The sequence below is a fragment of the Gracilinanus agilis genome, chromosome 1 (assembly GCF_016433145.1).
Source record: "Gracilinanus agilis isolate LMUSP501 chromosome 1, AgileGrace, whole genome shotgun sequence".
NCBI classification, from domain to species: Eukaryota; Metazoa; Chordata; class Mammalia; order Didelphimorphia; family Didelphidae; genus Gracilinanus; species Gracilinanus agilis.
In genome coordinates, this window is record NC_058130.1 from 277436010 (window position 1) to 277456985 (window position 20976).

At 37.9% G+C, this 20976-nt stretch overlaps 1 protein-coding gene across 1 annotated transcript in view; it reads left to right on the forward strand.

Annotated features, from left to right (window-relative positions):
• Positions 1–20871: 20871 nt before the first annotated feature.
• Positions 20872–20976, forward strand: part of DMXL1 (Dmx like 1) — a 198971-nt gene continuing 198866 nt past the window's right edge. Inside the window, exon 1 of the mRNA XM_044680002.1 lies at positions 20872–20937. Within this exon, the coding sequence (XP_044535937.1) occupies positions 20872–20937 (66 nt within the window). The remainder of the gene's footprint in view (positions 20938–20976) is intronic.

Genomic DNA, 20976 nt, shown 5'->3' on the forward strand with positions numbered 1-20976 from the left:
TCTTTTTAGTTTAATTTTTTCAATTAAATGTAGAAATAATTTTTGATAATTGTTTTCTGACATTTTACAATTCAGATTCTCTTTCTCTATACTTTCTGCTCTGTAGGCAATAGATAGTCTACTATAGGTTCTACCAGTGCTTTTATACAATACATATTTCCATATTGCTTATGCCATGACAGAAGACATATATCCCACATACAATTTAAAAAACTCATCAAGGAAATAAAGTGAAAGATGTATATTTTAATCTGCAGTCAAACTCCAATAGGTCCTTCTTGACTGTGGATAGCACTGTGGATATTGTGAATATCTTGAAAACTTGTTGTGCTGATGATAGTTTCACAATTGATCTTCATACAATATTTCTGATACTGTGTACTTTGTTCTCATGGTTCTGCTCACTTTACTTTGCATCACTTCATTTAAGTCTTTCCAGGTTTTTCTGAAATCATTTTGTTTGTCATTTCTTCTAGCTCAATAGTATTCAATTACCATATACCACAACTTACTCAGCTCATGGGCACTCCCTCAGGGAAACAGAGATTCTCTAGGTCTTCTAGTCTACTGAAGGGGAGGTTCTTCCAAATAAGGCTCTTCCAAGTTGAATAGTCAATCATCTTCAGTACAATTCTCAATCTCAGAGACACTTAAGAACAAAACAATAGGTATTGGTTAGACATGTCTTTTAGCAAGAGACCAGAAAATGTGGTCCATCAGAAAAGACCAGAGCATATGCTCAGGTCAGTGAATAGAAGGTATCCCTCTCCAACAGGAGAGGCTCCTCTGATTACCCCAGTTTCAAAAGAACAAGGCTATTCCAAGATCCAGAACCTATCCAAATAAAACTTTTCCTTTACCCACTTAGTCTATATAGGGAAGAGGGCATTTTCAGCTGATTTCAGCTAATTCTGCATTTCTCTTTTCATACCCTTACTACTGAATATCACCACTTCTCATTTTAACTACCAATTTTATTATTGGTATGTTGAAAGGATGTTTACAAAAATCAGCCCACCCAAAAATATCTAACCACAACATTTTCACTACCCTTCCTTATACCTACCAATGTCAGTGATAGTACCTCCTGAAGTAGTATGGAGGTTTGATGAAGCAAAGCAACAATATATATCATGTTTATTCAAATGTTTTCTTTCACCCACCCCAATTACTTTAGTCACAGACTAATTTGTTATTAAGTACTGGGCTTTAAACAAAGAGAGACTTCAATTTAAGATAGCTCATTTAAAGAGGTGAGATCTTTAAAATATATAATAGGTAAAGAATAAAGTACTTGATTTGGGGCCAATTGAGAAAAAAGAAATTTAATCTGCTGATCTCCTAATCTTGAAATAATTCAACACTGCTATGGGATTCTCTTAACACTATTGGTGGAGTCTTCCAGGGAAGTGGGACATTATGTGTGATAAGCAAATGACAGATTCTAATCAGATTCCTAGTTTCCTAGTTACTTTACCTGAGATTTTATTTTTTAAATTTCATTTCATTAGCATGTGCCTTGCAAAGAAGTTAATAATATATATCCATGTTAGTTTAAGTCAATCACATCAACAATAACAAAATCCTGAAACTTTGGTAAAAGAATTCTGTATAATTAAGACCTTCTGAAGAATGTAATCTGCTTTAAGAAGAATCCAAAAGTTGTTAATTTGTAGAATTACTTAAAAGGTATTCTCACCCTAAAGAGAATGTCACACACTGTCAGAATGGGTCCAAGTAATAGAACTGCTGTTATAAACTTGTAGCACTTCTTTTTCAGAGAGCTAAAGCCATTTGGATGAGATCCAAGGAAGATTGGCACACTGTAGGTGAAATCCTCTTTCCATGAAAACCATGTTTAACATAATGAAACTTTTTCTTTAGGAAAATTATTTTCTCATAATAGTTCAGCAGGCAATAAGAGCTAGTGACAGTAACACAACTTATGTTTCTGAATGAACAACCTTTGGTATTCATTTGTAAGTCTCTGCCTTTGGAATGGCTAACTGTAGGTGTAGCAGGCGACTAACTAATGAGAGCCCAATTCTGGAAACAAGCCAAGTTTGGTGAACTTCCTTCTGGAAGTGCTTTAATGATATGAAGTGGAAGGGTCCTCGGTCATCACTTCAGAAAATACACAGGTATTTTATCATTGTTTCCAGGATGATAACCACATTATAAAGAAATGGATTTTTTCATTGACTCTTGAGCTGATATATAGCTGGGCAGGAAAGAGGAAGAGAGGCTTTTGGAGGAATAGTTAGCACCTTTTGAATGCACACCCATTTCCAGTTCAGCAGCTAGAATTTCTTTACCTTTTTTTTTATTATGTGGTTAGCAGATCAAAAATAGTCATAGAACAGCTGCCCTTGTTCTGAAGTAAAGAACAAAGCCCTCCATTCCAAGTCATCAGATACTTCTAGATATAAGTATATCAAAGGCACATGTTCCTGGGACTAAGTTCTCATTAATCAATTATGCACTACTTACATAAGGATGGAATCAAAAATATCCCAGCCCATTTTAAACTTTTATACCTTAACTAAATGAGTATGCGTATCAATTATAGGTCTTAAAAGTAAATTTGAAAAGTCTTTGAAGGCCATTTGATGAGGCAAAATGATGTCAAACAGAAATTGTGTTCTAATTGGCTGAGGGATTTACTTACATTCTTAAAGTCCTGGGGGGAGAAAATCATTGAATTAATCTGAATGGGAAAATTTCCAGAAATAGAAGTAAGTGTGACTTCTCCACTGAGGAAAAATGACCTGGAGAAGAAAAGGCTTCAGCTTCGGCCAGATCATCTCTTTGCAACCATGATCAATTTGATTCCAGCTTTAAAGGGTTTCGAGAATTTTAAACTTCCCATATCCCCATAGGAGACTTAAATGTAATCCCTAGAACAACTGCCAATAGTTTCTGTATCACTTACAACTAAGGACAGACTAGACTCATGATCCTACAAGAAACCTAGAAAAGAGTCTTATGCTTGAGGAGAATTTCTTGAGCACTCATCCTATAAATGAGAGAAAAGAAGTTCCAGCAACCAGGAGTTTTGAGCTATCTTTTTGCTACATGTGCTTTCTAGGAATAAACTCATTTTGCCTTGGATTCTATATGTACTTGGGGGGACAATAGTTCAGGCTTTTTGAGTCTTAGTGTACTACTATTCTTTTTTTAATTTTAAACCCTTACCTTCCCCCTTAGAATCCATACTGTGTATTGGTTCCAAGACAGAAGAATGGTAAGGGCTAGGCAATGGGGTGGGGGTGGGGGGTAACTTGCCCAAGGTCATACAGCTAGGACAGGTTTGAGGACAAATTTGAACCTAGGACCTGTCTCTAGGCCTGGCTCTCAATCCACTGAGCTACAGCTACCCCTTTGTTCTTAATCTACCAATTTAGAAAGTACCCCTTTCTAAAAATTAATTTAGTCTAAATGATTAGTTACATGATTTTCAATTGATCATCATAGAAAAATACATTAGGAGCTTAAGCCAATGACATTAGAGAATCATCCATAACTCCTCAGAGTTCTCCTATGGAAACAAAGTAGCTGGCCAAGATTTGGGGACCTGACTGAAGTAGGAATGGGAATTGGGATAAAGCTGCCTCATAACTTGCATGAGTTACACATATATTAACTAAAATGCTCTTTTGCTTATATTTATGATTTTCTGTGGAGCAGCTAGGTGAAACAATGGATTAGAGCACTGGCCCTGGAGTCAGGATGATTCATTTTCCTGAGTTCAAAACCAGAAAATCAGATATTTGCTAGCTATGTGACCCTGGGAAAGTCACTTAACACTGTTTTAGTTTTCTCATCTGTAAAATGAACTGGAGAAAGAAATGTCAAACCACTGCAGTATCTTTGCCAAGAAAAACCCAAATGTAGTCACAAAGAGTCAGCAATGATTGAAAGTGACTTAACAACAGCAAGAATGGTTTTCAATATATCTGAATGTATATATCATGGTCTTAGCTGAAGAAAGTGAAGAGAAGATGGGTAGATGAATGAGGTAATCTAGGTAATTTTCAAATCTCTCCCCAGGGACAATAGGTGGAGAATAATCACACAAAAGCATAGGGATAGGAGTCTTAGACATAATAACTGAACATGAACAGAATAAGATCAAGACGAGATCTTGGAAAAGAACTGGAAATGGTTCTTGGTTCCAAGTCTCATCAAAACAATGCTAATGTCCTGTCTAATTCATTAAGATGGGAATTTAACTTGCATGTAATTGTTTTCTATAGCAGGTTATGTTGTAGTGTTATTCCTGTGAAGAGTTATGTCTAAAAAAGGAACTAATTTTTTATAAAACCAAGAATTTACATCTTGGAAGAAAATCAAAGGAGTACTTAGACTAAAGATGTTTTAAAAATGTGTTTTGAGTAAAATACTTAGAAGAGTACCAATACACAACAGATGTCATTGTATCCTTCAGGCAAATAAGCTGCTATGTAGCACCACAAAGGAAAATAAATTTAGTAAAATGAGAGTTTCCCAAAGTATAAGAATGATAATCTAAAAAGTCTACCCTATATTACTATATCCCATTGTGCATCTTTATACACTTTATATATTCCTTAAGGCAAAAGGTAAGTATAGTGATCCTCCCCATTTTCAAATTTCGCTGCTATTAGTGTCATTACTGAATGAAAATAATAGCTCACATTTATATTGTACTTTCAGATTTTCTAAGCACTAACTCCCATTTGATAATGAAAGTTCATCTTTAAGGCAGCTAGATGACTCAAGGAGTTGAGAGCCAGGCCCAGAGAAAAGAAGTCCTGGGTTCAAATTTGGTCTCAGACGATTTTATCTGTGTGACCCTGGGCAAATCATTTACCCCCATTGCCAAGCCCTTACCACTCTTCTGATTTGGAACCAATACAGAGTATTGATTCCAAGACGGAAGGTAAGGGTTTTTAAAAAAAGGAAAGAAAATAAAGTTCATTGTCCCCACTTTACAGAAAGGAAATAGAGACTCAGAGAAGTGTCAAAGGCAAGATACAAACCTAAGTACTCCTAGTCCAGCCCACGGGCCAGATGTGTGTGGGGGGTGTCCTGAAATATTCCATCCTGCTGCATGACATTATTCCTAATCTGACGAATACAATGAGTAGGATACAATACAATGAAACTTCAAAAGAGTTGCCTTAGAAACAGACTGACAGATGAGCATTGCCTTTCCTTTGGCCCCCTCTTTAAAAAGTTTGCTCATCACTGTCCTAGTCTAATGCTTCTTTCTTCTATATCATGCTGGGCTTTCTCATTCTATTTCTTATTCTAGTTGTGGTCAAACTGCTATTTCCAGAGGTAGTCTTAAGCCTTAAAAAATAAAAAATAAAATAAAAAGTTCAGGAGGGACATCTGAGTGGCTCAATGGATAGAAAACCAGGTCTGGAGACAGGAGGTCCTAGGTTCAAATCTAGCCTTAGACACTTCCTACCTGGGTGACCACAGGCAAGTCATCTAACATCAGTTGTCTAGCCCTTATCATTCTTCTGCCTTGGGACTAATACTTAGTAGCAATTCTAAGGCAGAAAGTAAAGGCTAAAAAAACCCAAAGCTTTTTAAAGTTGTTTTATTTTTCATTTAAATCTTAGTTCATAGTTCTTGATTATCCATGGAAATAGTTGACAGCAGTGATGTTTATACTCCAATGTAACAAATATTGTGATCTAAAAATTCTTTTTTATTTGGCTTTGTATTTTATGATCTGGGGCTCACACTTCATGGCTTGTAGATTGTAAGCCATCCATGTTCCCTTACCCTGGGGAGTTAGCCTTCTTTTCATTCTTTTAAAATACATTTTATTGATACTTTTTATTTTTACATCATAGCTATTTCTAGGGAGGAAAACTCTTCCCCCAATTGCCTCCAGACTGAGTCCTTGTTAATAAATTAAGTCAATTAGGCAATACGCTGACCACATCTGACAATGTATACAAGATTCTTCTTTGCTCTGCTCTCTCTGCTCTAAGGAGAGCATTATTTGAGGTATTATTGGGTTTTCAATAACTTATGAGTTCAACTTCTTTTCAATAACTGTTTGCTTTACATTATTGCTTACCCCTTTTATCTGCTCATATACCCTGTCTTCTTTTATTATTTGTAAGTCAAATATTAAAATCAATTTCATTCTCTAAACAAGCAAGGAAGTAGTCCAAAGGCAAGTAGATGGTAGAATGGCAGGGTATAATAGCTTAGTTAGGACTGAAAATCTGGAGAACAACTTTCAAAAGTAAATTTTTAAATATCTAGATAAGAAGGAATTTTCTGTATTCAAATCAAAAGATATATACATGTTCCTGTACTTTTCCTATTCCTCCTTAGAATACTTGTCCAAACTTTATGCACATTTACAAAGCTTATACCAAGGCCAACAGGTTACTACTTCCTGAGGCTGCTTCTAACTGATTCAGAACAAGACCAAATTAGACACTGCAGGAATCAGTAATGGTATAAACAATCTTCCTCAGTTAAACCTACCTGAAGCAATCAGATAGGGAAGGAAAAAAAAAAGCAGATAACCTTGGAGAATTATTTGAAAAATTCATAGTGAAATTAGAAAACTGCCTTTATTTTTCCCAAGGGTGCCTATAGAGATATTATAAGCTCTAATATTAAGAAACTGTCCACTACCTAAAACAGTTGCTTTTCATACAAATAAGTTATTGATTTAATTAATAGTAGACAAATTCAAACAAGTTGCAATACTGACAGGTAAAGCAAAGAATATAAGAAGAATATTACATACCATTTTACTTTCTAAGTTTCAGTGATGGTGGAAAGATAAGTAATAATAATAGTTGATACATAGAATATCCTTCATTATAGTTTTAGGCTATTAAAGCTATTAAACTCACACTTGCACTAATGGGCTGAGGACACCCTGTGCATATGACACTTCACATATACTATCTCATTCAAAATTTACATCAACCCTTTTCCCCCCCATTTTATAGAAGAGGAAATTGAGGCTCAGTTAAGTGATCTGCCCATGATCACATGGCTACTAAAAGCCTGAGGTGAGGATTTGAACCAAGTCTTCCTGATTTTAGGTCCAGTGCTCTAGCACATTGCCTTTCCAAGCTGCATTATATTCATAAAACTGTGAAGTAATTTTTCATTAAAATCTCAATGATAGTTGATGGTAGAAAATGTCTGTTACATATGAATATGTTCAAGACAGTTTCAATATATTTTCTCCGTAGGGAGATATGTAGTAAGTTACCAGTAATGTTGTTCAGCCACTTTTCAGTCATGTCTAACTCTTCATGACCCCATTTAGGATTTTCTTAGCAAAGATATTGGGGTGGTTTACCATTTCCTTCTCCAACATATTTTACTGATAATAAACTGAGGCAAAGTGAAGTGACTTGCCCAGGGTCACACAGCTATTGGATGTCTGAAGCCAGCCTTCAACTCATGGAGATAAGTCTTCCTGACTCCAAGTCTAGTGCTCTTTCCAATGTGCCAACTGGTTGCCATGAGGTCCCATAAATAGCTATGGGACATGTAAAGATGGAAATGGCAGATAAGAGATTTTCAAGTAGAATCCAAGCATCCTTGATGGTGTTTATAGTCTTGCTTTCTCTACATTTTCCCTTCTTAAATTAACAGCATTAGACATAGGAGTATAATCTTAATTAAAAGAATGGATTGATACTAACTGACTCACACCATGGAATGATGGTCACTGAAAAACTCCTTAATTGGGGCCTGAAGTTCTGTCTCTTTGAAAGTAAATGCTTTCCACTGTCATGTGAAGGTAAGTTTTTGGTGCCGAAGTATTGCCACTAAAATGGGGAAAGAAATGGATTTTTTTCTGAGGATAACTTGATGAACAGGGAACAAAATGAAGATGAGTTCCTTAGCTCTAACTGAACAATTATCAAAGCATTTAAGCATTTACCAAGCATAATATACTGTGTATAGGCATATCAAGGACAAATGTATTATACTTTAGAAACAACTATGCAATTCTTTAGAGAAGATAAAATTCTTATGTAATTGCCCTTGGTTCAAAAAAACTCTTCTTATTCTATCACTTCCTTACTTAGTCGAGTGACCTTGGACAAAATCATCACGCTGCCTTATTAAACAAATGGGAATGTTCATCTATGAAAAATAATTTTAATTGTCTGAGTAAAAGGCATGCAGAAAATTCAAAATAAAAGTTATACCTTGTCACAAGACTGTAAATACTTATTGATAATATCATTTAAATCAGATGATAAATGACTAGCACTTATAATATGCTTTTAATTTTAGCCTTCTTAATACAAAACAGAAGCATAGATCAGCATTACAATTTCTGTTTTTCAGATGAAGGAACTGAGTCATAGAAGAAACAGAGTCAAGGTTTCATAGCAAGTTACTAATAGAAATCTCTGTCCAGATTTTACTTCTTCTCAAACTGAAAATTCTTATAACATCATAGTACTTCAGTTCCAAATGTTAGCTTGAATTCAAGCCAAATTTTTCCATTTACTCCAAACATGTTATTTTAGAAAACAAATCTATGGTATGTTCTTTGTTTATGCCACTGTGTTCTGCATTGCTAATCTCCTAATACTATAAACTTCTCAGTGTAGGAATACTGAATTATGACTCAGCTAGCTTAGGCTATATAATATTTCCATATACATATGGTAATCACAATACTCCATAAAAATAATTATATATTGCCTATATGATATTGAAAAACATTTCTATATATGTGGGGTGTGAGGAGAGGCGATATGTGTATTTGTATGTGTATAAAAACGACATAGAGTTGTACATCAAATGACAAAAGAGGAAAAGGCTCCCCCAGCACCAAAAGGATTCCCTGTAGAAGGTTTATGGGAGGTGTGCATTTTAAAATGCACTAACCCAGAGAGACTACCTCTCCCAGGATCCTCTACCCTAACTTCCTCAGATACATGCCACTTCCTTTGTGGGGAAGGGAGAACACAGGTATTTGGGCGTTTTTCCCCTAGAGTGCCTTTTCCCCAGGAGAGAGGAGCGCTTCTGGAGAGCTTAATTTTCCCTAGCTTTTCCTAACCTTTCCTAACCTAAATAAACCCAGCTATTTTATCCCTAAGTTTAGCCTGAATTTTTTATTGAGCTCCAGGGCTCGGGTCAATTTCGCCACCCAGGCTGGGGACCAGCTACCTTCCTTCCCTTCCTCCTATTCCCTTTACCTTCCTCTCTCTTTCTTCTCCTCCTCCTTCCTCACACTTCCTTTCACCCATTCAAAATTGAGGACATGGCCAAGAATCATACAGGATCAGAAAGCATAGATGGATTATGTTCTTCACTGTTAGAGGGGATAGTCATATTGATTGTAAGTTTTTGACCTATAAATACACTCAGAAGTTCTTTCCATATGGTCCAGGTATTAGAATGCTGGTCTCCTGCATTGCCATCTAGTGAATTACGATAACAAAAAAATCAGAGAGCAAAAAGAAAGGGACCAATGAAATGAATACTTACTAGGAGCAAAGGAGAGAAACTGGAGTGGACACAAAGGTGAACCAATTCAGAGCAACAGTTTTAGAAGAAAGAATAAAGAGTAGGAATGAAATAACTACCACCTACTATTGTGGAGCTCTGGAGGACAGCAACAGATAGCAGGAATGAAGACCTGGATTCTGTTCAAGAAATGAGAGGCAAGATCAGTCCAAAACAAGGCAGGATGCAGGCAGAGGGACCATGGAAGAGAGTTCTAATAGGGAAGAACAAACTCTGACTGTTCCCAGCCTACCCATAAATTATGCAGATTGTACAGGATTTAGAAGCTATTGAGAAGTATTAAGAGTTATTATTTTTACAGACTTATATGTGAGTCCTTTTTGCATCCATTAATTTATAAATAAAACTATTCAAATTATTTAATCTTTTGAGTCTACATGTATGTAAGGGGAGTTTGTGACTACACTTGATGGGAGGGAAGGGGAATGGTATGTCAGACATTTAAATTTCCAGATTATCTGGAATTATCTGCAAGAAATCAGGAAAGGGACATTTATTAAGCTACAAGGTCTAACTACTAGGGGAAGAAACTCATGAACAAGTTTAGGGTTATCTGTCCTCAAGCCTAAAAATTTATTATACATACCAATAGTCTTGGGAGCTTGACAGTCAAATCTTTCTGTCTAAGGCAAAGGCCATTGTAGATGCCTCTTTCCCCTCTATTCCAGAAGCAAAACTTTTTTTTTCAAGCAACAGTCTAGGATGTAGCCAAGTGACCCAGGGGCACACAACATTTTTTTTTCACAATTCATGATCTCTAGGGACAACACTATATTTGTCTTTAGATACTTTCCCAAGGCTTATGGTATGAAAATCAAACACTAGTTTGTACCTCTTTTCTTGGTACCCTAAGATCAGCTTGGGAATTAAAAACAAGGCCTTAACCTTATCTGGATAAGGGGGATACATGCATATTCTGGAAGGACAGAAGTCTCAATGCTCCCTGGCATTTCAGAAGGGGCTAGCCTCTTGTCCCACAAGATTCCTGGTATCAGCAACACCAGCTTCTGACTAGGACTGAGATCCTGTCTGTCTAATCAAAGGGACCCAGAAAAAGTGATGTTGTGGAGATACAAATTATGGATCAAGGATGTTTGAGGGGTTTTCTGGCCAACCAGCTGTCAGTTCTGAAGCAGTGAGTTTGGGTTAGCTAGGTGATGGACCCACTTTTAACAATTCAATAAATAATATAAACTAATATTCAGAATTTTAATCATAACAATGTGGAATAAAATTGGTACACTCCCCACACTCTCTGGCTCTGTATGATTCCACCCGAAACCCTGCTTTGCTGGGCAAAATGTGTTTGAAAGGGAACTCCTCCATCCTTCATTTCTTAGTCTTTGAGTATTTAATGAACATAGCAACAGCTTGGATTTTGTTAATGAAAAAGTTTTATCAAAGGTTAAAAGATTTAAAATGAAAGTAAACATTTCGGAGAATAATGTTTCTAAAATGTTGGTTACCACTCAGCCCAAAAGGGAAAATGAAGCATAAAGTAAAGGGAATGACTAGTAAAATAGAAGCTTGCTATCTCCATGGAGGAGGATGAGTTAGGGAAGAGAGTCATTATGTCATCCTTCCAATTCATGATTGGACAGCACTGGAAATCCAATCCATTCCATAGCTCACATTGAGAATATTTAATGATTATAGTTACCATACCATACTCAAATGTCCCACCATCAATCCCAATGGTTTCAAAACAGTATTCATTTCATAATGGTCTTTCTGTCATTAGCTATCCACTATAGCTTTCTGATGTCCTCGTCTCTGCCTTAGAAACCTTTTCAAATTTAAGATTAGGGCTAAAGTTGCCCCTCTTCAAGACCTTCAGGAATTCTGGACAAAACATTTTCCCAAACACTTCTCCTCCTCCAAGGCTTCTGAGTCAGTGAGATAAGATGATCAAGAAAGGTCTCATGTTGGGGATGAAATTTGAGTTTTGAATGTAACTAAGAATTACAAGAAGCAGAATTGAGAACCAAGCATATTCCAGACAAAGGAGAAAGAATATGCATAGGTATGGTGACAAAAAATAGAAGGGTGTTTAAAAGGAATAGCAAAAAGGTCAGATAGGGTATATCAATGGGATTAACAGTAAACCTGAAAAAAATGGGCTGATCCAAGATTATGAAGTATCTTAAATGATAAACGGAAGAGTTTGTATTTTATTCCAGAGAAAATTGAGAGTTTCTGGAGCTTCTTGAAAATGGCATTGTCAGATGTGTGCTTTAAGAATATTACTCTGGAAGCTGTGTATAGGATAGATGATATATACTACATATGCATGTATATATTATGTGAATATGTATATATGCAATTATTGTATTATTAACAAGGGAACTGATCAATAAGAACTTAATCTTGGGAGCAGGTGGGTAGCTCAATGGATTGAGAACCAGGCCTAGAGACAGGAGGTCCTAGGATCAAATCTGGCCTCAGATACTTTCTAGTTGTGTAACCCTGGGCAAGTCACTTAACTCCTATTGCCTAGCCCTTAACAGTCTTCTGTCTTAGAACCAATACATAGTATTGATTCTAAGAAAGTAAGGGTTTATTAAAAAAAAAAAAAAAGAACTCAATCTTTATGAGTATGTATAACTTGCTCTGCTGATACAATAGCCAGTTGGACTTCAGAATATGCTTTGTTATTGTTTTAGATCTGCCTATCATGTCAAGAAGAGGAGCCTTTCCATTTAATACTGATTGGGGACCAATATTACTTATAAAATGCTTACAAAAAATATTATCAAGGTGATTCAACAGTTCTTTCCCCCCTTTTCTGTGACCAGAGATGACATACTGTAGTATGCCTTTTAGTGGAAAGAGAGGTTGTAGGCCTAAATCTCCCCACCTGGGCCCACTTGTCCTTATGAAGATGAGCTTCTATTTTTTCCTTTCTCTTTCTTTTTTGTTTTATGTGTAGGATTATTAGACTAGGCAACTTTGTGAGTTTCAAAAGGTCAAGAGAGCAAGGCACAGGCGGTCCAAGAGCTGAAATTTATGCTAAGTCTTTTGACTAGAAAAGACTATTTAGGAGTAAGGACCTGAAGATGGAAGCTTAGTAGCAGTAACAGCCTAAAACAACTCTGATTTTCCTTCCAAACCAATCTTAAGATGGAGCCTCAAAAGGACAGGAGTCAAAGTAGGACAAGTGAGGGGGCTCTGCCACTGAACACAACTTGAAAGGTAAACAGAGAGAGTTGATTATCACAGGATAAGGGGGAATCAGAAGCAAAATCACAAATAGAGGAGTGTTGGCTGACCATCCTTACCTACTGAGCCAGATTCAGAACCTGGGCATGGGCTGACTTTGGGAACTGGCGAGGGTGGCTGCACCAGCAAGGGAGCACCTCAGAGTCATCCCTTGGGGTCCCAGGCCCTGGCACCAGCCCGAAGTGAGGTCCAGGAGTCCATATTGCTGGACCCTTTCAAGCCTCTGAAAAAGTAGTGAAGACAGTCACAGGGCAAAAGTCAGCAAAGGAGAAAGAATCAGCAAGCAGTTTTCAGAGTTCCCAGTCTACGGCCAAAAAAAGGCTGGGAATATAAGCAAACAGCAAAAGAAACATTAGATCCTCAACAATTTCTATGGAGGAAAAAGAGCAAAGAATAGAACCAATAGGAGATGATGAGATCCAAGTAACCACATGCAAAACTAAAAAAATTAAAAACAAAAAAACAAAAAAAAAAAACAAACAGGCATGAGGACCTGACTCATTAACCCAGTACAGAACTAGATCAAAAGTAACAGGGACAGAAGGACTATGTTACATTTGGAAGTGAACTTCCTGGTGGGAAGGTTCTGTAGAAATTGCTTTAAGTTTGAGCCCACTATTCTCAGGGACAGAAGTGGCATAGGGGAGATAATCTGAATTCATATAGCAGACAGATTTGATTTTTGAAGAAAACCAGGACTTCCAAGAGGCAGACATCTGGGTATTGGGGTAAAAATATTCATATTTTTGTTCTTGCTTTTTTCTTCACTGCTTCTCAAGAGTATCCCTAGAACCACATGTAGATATGTAGCTTTGCTCAGGGACCTGACTCATTCATGACAGTGGGAGTTAAGAAAACAACTCCTAATTTTTATAAAGGCTAAGTATACATATACACATATATGCCTGCTCACATATTATGTGGGTACCTAGAAAATGTATTATATGCGCACATATTTTGACACATATTTAATCTTCATTTATGAGAACTGTAAGTAGGAATGAATACATGGTTACTAAGATCAAGACAGAATCTTTGAAATTTAACCATCTACAAATGAAAAAAAAAAGTCAATGAACAAGCATTTAGGGGCAGATAGGTGGAACCAGGCCTGTAGCTGGTAGGGTCTGGTTCATATCAGACTTCAGATTCTTCTTAGTTGTGTGATCCTGGGCAAGTTACTTAGCCTCATTTGCCTAGTTCTTCTGTTATTCTGTCTCAGAGTTGTTACTAAAACAGAAAGTAAGGGTTAACAAACAAAAACAAAAACAGGCATTTAGAAAGCAACTGAAACATGGTAAGCACTTGGGATATAAAGAAAGGGGCTTACATTTTGTAAGAGGAGATGATGTACAAAGTATATGTATAAAATAAATACAAAGGTATATTTGAGTTGAGGCACTAGGAACTCGGGAAATCAGGAAAGGCTTCATGTAGAAGTTGGTTCTTAAGTTAAGATTTACAGCAAATTAGGGATTCTAAGAGTTGAAGGTGTGTATATATATGTATATAATATATATATACATACACAGGAGTATACCTCAAGCATGAAGGTCAGTGCAAAGACAGAAAAAGAGGAGATGGAGTGGCACAGATGGAAAAGACAGGAAGGTCTGATGGACTACACCATCATCATTAGTCAGTCAAAAAGCATTTACTAAGTACTTGAACTATGTGTGAAACAGATAATGTACAATAAAATTAGAAAGGTAGATTGGGGTTGGAATCTATAGGGCTTTGATTATCAAAAAGCGGGGCTTAGTTGTTTAATTTTTTTTTCAAATTTTTAACTCAACAAAGAACAAATAAATATTTTGATTTACAAGGTAGAATAAAAAAAAAGAGGGATTGTACATGAAGCTGCAAATCTACATAACAAACAGCTTGCTTTTCTTTTTTAAATATAGAGTAAATTCAATGTTTTCAAAACGCTCCTGCTTGTCTGTTTCCACTGACTCTCCTTCTGTATACTTTATTTTCCATGCATTTAAAAAAATGATTTAATGAAGGTGATTGAGACTATTGTTATCTAGCCAGCTCCAGAACCTGAGTGTCTTCCTGCCAAGCCAACTTGAATGGCTTATTCCCTTCCTTCCTTCCAATCCACCCAAAATTTTTACCACTTGCTCTGGAACAATAATCACATCAGTACTACCATAGTTTCTGGAAGCCTTTTTTAAAAAATTTTCTCCACTCAAGATTCCTATGACTTCTAAAACACTAGACTTAAATGCCCTTTCCTAGACACCACTCCTCTTTTTTCTCTTATTAGAATGTAAGCTAAGCAAGGCAAGGATCTCCTCTCTTTTATATTTATATCCATAGCACTTAGCACAGTACCTGGTGTACTTAATAAATCCTTCTCATTCATTCATTCATTCATTGGCATTTCTAAAGTAGGAGAGTGACATAGTGAGACCTATACTTGTCTATTACCAAGTCTTTTGAATAATCAAGTCTTCTTGGTCAGCAGTGGTCATACATAACCAGAAGCTAACCCTTCCCTCTCCCTCCATACCCCCAGAGCATGATTGACAAGATGCTGGCAGGTATTACCTGCACATGTTCTGTATAATCAAAGGCAGCTAGGTGCATTGTGGGTAGAAAAGCTGGGAATTCAAGCTCTTCTTCAGACACTTATTAGCTTTATGACCACATGCAGGTCTTTTAACCTCTTTTGTCTCGGTTTCCTAATCTGTAAAAGTGGAGTTATTAGTAGTACCTGTCTCAAAGGGTTGTTGTGAAGTTCAAATTCAATAACATATGTAAAGCTTGGTGTTATTGCATAACCTTGCTTTGCTGATAATACTTTAATCCTTCATTGTTGGTCTTCATACAACATTTTTGTTATTGTATACAGTGTTCTCCTGGTTCTGCTGTCTTCACTTTGCATCAGTTCATAAAAGTCTTCCAGAACTGAGAAATGTTGAAGGGAATGTGACAAAATTGGGACACTAATGTATTATTGATGGAATTGTAAACTGATCCAACCCATCTGGAGGGCAATTTGGAACTATGCCCAAAGGACTATAAAACTGTGCATATCTTTTGATCCTGTAATACCACTACTGGGTCTGTATCCCAAAGAGATAGCAAAAAGAGGGAAAGGACCTACTTGTCCAAAAATATTTATAGCAGCTCTTTTTGTAGTGGCAGAGAATTAGAACTTGAGGGGATGTTCATCAATTGGGGACTGGCTGAACAAATTGTGGTACATGTTGGCAGTGGAACACAATTGTGCTATAAGAAATGATAAGCAAAATGATTTCAGAAAAAGCTAGAAAGATTTGCATAAACTGATAGAGAGTTTACAAGCAGAACCAAAAGAACATGGCATACAGTAACAGCAATATTATATGATGATCAACTGTGAAAACTTGGCAACTCTTTAGTAATGCGATGATCTAGGACAGTGTTGGTGAAGGTTTTCAAGTTCCCATGCCCAGACTGCAATTTCAAGCTGCCTGTGAGCCCCCTAACCCAATTAGCCCAAAGAGTGGACAGAGGAAGTGCTCGCTTTGGGTGGCTAGACAGAGGGGCAGGGCATGCAAAAAATGTCTTTGGTAGCTGGGAAGAGGGGGAATGGAGCAACTCCCTCCTACCCAATTGCCAGCTCTGCATGCATGCCAATACTTCGCCAATGTTGATCTAGGATGAACCAAGTCATAAAACTTGCAATGTGTTCACCATTATCATGCAGGATGCTTTGAGCTGAGTCCAGGGAGAAGAGGTTTCCTAGATGTTCCCACTGGTAGATCACTAAAAATATTTACATCAAGCCCCATAATGTTACAAAGCTTTTTAAATGAGATTCATCCCCTCTTATAAGAGATCCTCCAAACAATTCATATAGGTAAAAGCAGATGGATGAAAATGCCTATTGCTTAGACCAGTGATGGGCAAACTACAGCCAGCAGGCCAGATGCAGACCCCTGAAATGTTCTATCCAGCTGCAGGACATTATTCCTAATCTGATGAATACAATGAGTAGGATACAATACCATAAAACTTCCAAAGAGTTGCCTTAGAAACAGACTGACAGATGAGCATTTCCTTTCCTTTGGCCCCCTCTTTAAAAAGTTTGCCAATTGCTGACTTAGACCATAACACATAATTCAATGAGTAGCCCATTAAATTAGTCAATCATCACCTAAATCTTGGACAGGCACTACAGACAGACAAATAAACTTGATCTAAAGTTGAAGGGAAAGAAGAGAGCAGAGTGAATTGCATTTGAGAAATTGTATAGTGTTTTCAGCTTTCAATTATTCCAACCTGATTCAAAAACCCATCTTTTTATCTCCCAGAGATGTTATATGGTTACAAAATATGGAATATCATAATCTCTAAAGAATTAAAATGGTGATTGCCATTCCTTTAGGGGGCAGTTGGGTAGATTTAGGTGATGATTGACTAATTTAATGGGCTACTCATTGAATTATGTGTTATGGTCTAAGTCAGCAATGGGCAAACTTTTTAAAGAGGGGGCCAAAGGAAAGGAAATGCTCATCTGTCAGTCTGTTTCTAAGGCAGAAGAGTGGTAAGGGCTAGGCAATGGGGGTTAAATTACTTGCCTAGGGTCACACAGCTAGGAAGTGTCTGAGGCCAGATTTGAACCTAGGACCTCCTGTCTCTAGGTCTGGCTCTCAATCCACTGAACTACCCATCTCCCCTTATTCTTGATGAACACAGATAGCCACGTCCCAGCTTACTTCTGATAAGCATCTATTTTGACCTCAGATATCTAACCATCCCCTAAACTGGACAAGTTCACCCTCTTTTGACTTTGAGGCATAGGATTAAGCAAGCACATGACCCATCCCGGGTCCCAGAGTTCCCAAAACATCACTCCATCACCCCACTATCATCCCATTTCTAGTCACATAGGCCCTGTTGTCAAGAGGGTATTAGTAGCCCAAATTCCATCTCCTCTATAGAAGCAGTATTCTACCTGCTCCTGCCTCCTGGCCAACTCAACTCAATAATCCAATTTGCATCCAATTTAATAAATCTCTTTTATTTTTAAGCTAATTACTGGACAGAAGGACTCTTTTAGAGTAATTTCATTTGCTTATTCCAAAGAGATGAAGCAGCTCTTCCTCCCAGGACCACAGTCTCAACACTACTCTGGGTTTTATTTGGTATTCAAGAAGGGGGATGGGCTGTGATAAGGGAAGAGGCCATAATAACACAGCACAGGCTGGTGTGTGGGACAAGGGCCATACATACTGGTGAGTAGCTAAAACTTACTAGCAGATTTTTTTCTCCTAGCAATTTATATTGTAAATTAGTCAGCCACTAATTGATGAATTGCTAATTCACATTCAAATCTTAAAGAATTTGGCATATTAATGTACTGAATCCAGTATAAAACAATCATGCTGCTTTTGTAGCTGCTTTTTACTAACGGGGAGATAGGACAGTCTGACTAACACTATTTATTATCAACATTGGACTGAAGGACATTCTGAGGCCCTCTCAAAGTTGAATTGGGTTGGATCTAAGATTTTCTGCTCGAATCAAGAATAATCCTAGGGGGTTTGGATCAATTCTCTTTTGGTTGCAATTTAGGACATTCGCTGACTCTGTTCAGTTCTAGTCTACTCAGATATAGCCCAAGGATGTTAATTTGGCAAAAAATTACCTTGAAGTGAATCAAAATCTGTGAAACAGACAATATGCTTGGCATCTTCTAGCCTGGGGCAAATGTAAAATAAAAACTGGTCTTCTAAGATTGCTCCAGAAGGTTTTAGACTCTGAATGATTCTGGGTTCTATTTGACCTCTGTCCAAAGCTCAAAGACTGCCTTAGAAAAAGAAGCAAGAATCATGCCTTTATTTGCTTATTTGTCATCTGAATCATTTCTATTGAACTCATTAAACTAAAATGAGCTGATTTCAGTGGGTAACAAATGAAGTGCACGCCACAGCAAAAGCCCTTCAAACAATAAAAAGCAGAAAGAGCATTGATTCTGGAGTCCCAAAACTGTTCCAAACTGTGGTCTGGCATGACCACAGGCAATTCACATCAGTTTACTCATCTGGAAAATGAGAAATTAGGATTTGGATGTCTTCTGACATCCAAAGTCTCTGCCATTTCTATGTCCATGATCCATCTGTTAAGTTGTGATCAGAGGTCATGCCACATGAACAATAAATGGTATTTTTCATCTAATTCATTTACATACCTCCCAAATAAATGTTGTTCAAATACTGAGGATTGCTGGTGGGTTCAGAAAGAGTTGACCTTAATGTTTGCTTTGTGTTTCTTTCTCAGAGAACAGGTTAGCACAGGTTACCAAATAGTGATCCTGAGATATATATTCTTAAATTTGGCAAGAACTTAATGAATTAAGAGAAATAGCTCTAGTCTTGGTGATAGTTTGCCCAGGATGAGATAATTCTTCCAAGTATTCTGAGAAGAATATCACCACTTGGAAGATACTACAGATAAAGGAATAAGAAAGCTTTTAGTCAGGGTATGACTTGCCAGAAGATAGTACCTTGAGTAAATTGCACAGTAGATTAGAGATTAAAATAAAATGCCTGTTCAGTAATCTAACAAAGTGTGCCATGTTTTAAGTATGATATTTCTATTTTATAACATAGCATTTCATGTTTTATGCATTTTTCAATGTGGGTTTATGAATCTTTAGCTTTAAACTTTTCATTTGTGGTAGAGTAAGTAAATATCCATCCTATACTTGGATATGAGACACTCCTAAAATTTGTTTAAGCAATTTTCCCTAGAGTCCTAATCTTAGGTGGGAGCATAATAATCTTCAGAGTTCCAATAAAGTCTGATCTCCTCTCTTTAGGAGCTCTACTTCCCAAAGATGAATACAACCAGTTTTGATTCTGCATTATTTATTTATGTACTTATCTCTACCAAAAGAATGCAAACTCCCCGAGGGCAAGTAGTTTTATTTTTGTTTTTGTACCCCCATGACTTAACACAGTGTCTTGCATATAGTTGATTCTTAATAAATGCTTTGTACACTGTTTTTATGGTACCAATTAAAGAAGTTTGGGTTGAGTGTAAAAAATTCTTGAGAGAAAAGAGCGCCCAATTATATTTGCCAAATCTCTAAGCTCATCTGAAATACTTATTTTTGCAACATATTAATTTGAAACTCTCATATAACCTTGGCACTTATAATGCATCTAGCTGCAGTAGTGCTTTCCAAGGGTCACTTTCACGCAGGACACAGCGTGTTCCACACAAGGAGGATTGCATGCTGGGATTTGTAGTGAACGAGGAAGCCTTGACTAGACGAGGACAAAAGCTGATTCCAATAAACACATTTTTTTTTTTCCATTCAGGTTTAGCCATACAGCTTGCCTGTCTCTTAGGCAGACTTAGTTTTTGACTTACGTTTAGATAACCAGATAACCAAACACCACACTCATCCATTCATTTCTTCCCCCAGGAGATTTAACAATATATCACAAAGTGCGGCTGCCCACTAGCACCAAATCTATTCGTTCTTTTTTTGCCGTGGGCGGAGATTAAAATAGCAAGATGGGGATTGGTCAACCTGGAGGAAGCCGACGGAGTCACGCCTCTCTATTCACTCACTACGAAGGTGACAACGGCTCTAAGTCCCTTTAACAACCTGAGACGCGAGAAACCTCGCGATATTTCTGCTGGGAGCGAGAGACGCACACTAGAGGACCGTGGCCTGCGGAGGCGGGGGGAACGGGTGGTAAGGACAGTAGCCGGGAAGGGACAGGTCAGGGAGAGGCTTGTAAAGACACAGTGGGCTTACTGCGCCACCCAGATTCCACTGTAGTCGAATTCCAGCCACAGAAGAGGAAGTCACTCTCCCTGCTTCCTGGCCCCCAGCTGCTGACTGATCGTTTCCTGGGACTGTGCCTGACTCAAGAGCTGCGGCGGGGATAGTTCCAGATCTGATCTCGCTGCCGCCTGGAGGTGTCTGGTGCGGGAGGTGACAGGTGCGCTGGAAAGAAACGCTGCACCGTCTCGCCCCGCCCTCGCCCCTCCTTCCTCCAAGTCCCCTCCTCCCCTTCCTTCCCTTTCCCTTCACTTTCTTCTCCTCCCATCTGCTCTCTCTTCTCCCCTCACCTGTCCTACGCTGTGCTGTGCTGCGCGGCGCGGCTCGGGATGAGCCGCGGGCCCCAGCGAAGCGGCTTCAGCTCTGCGCGCCCGCCGCCTCCGCCGCCAAAGCAGGTCCCGAGCCACCCGAGCCCCTGAGACAAGCAGCCGCCA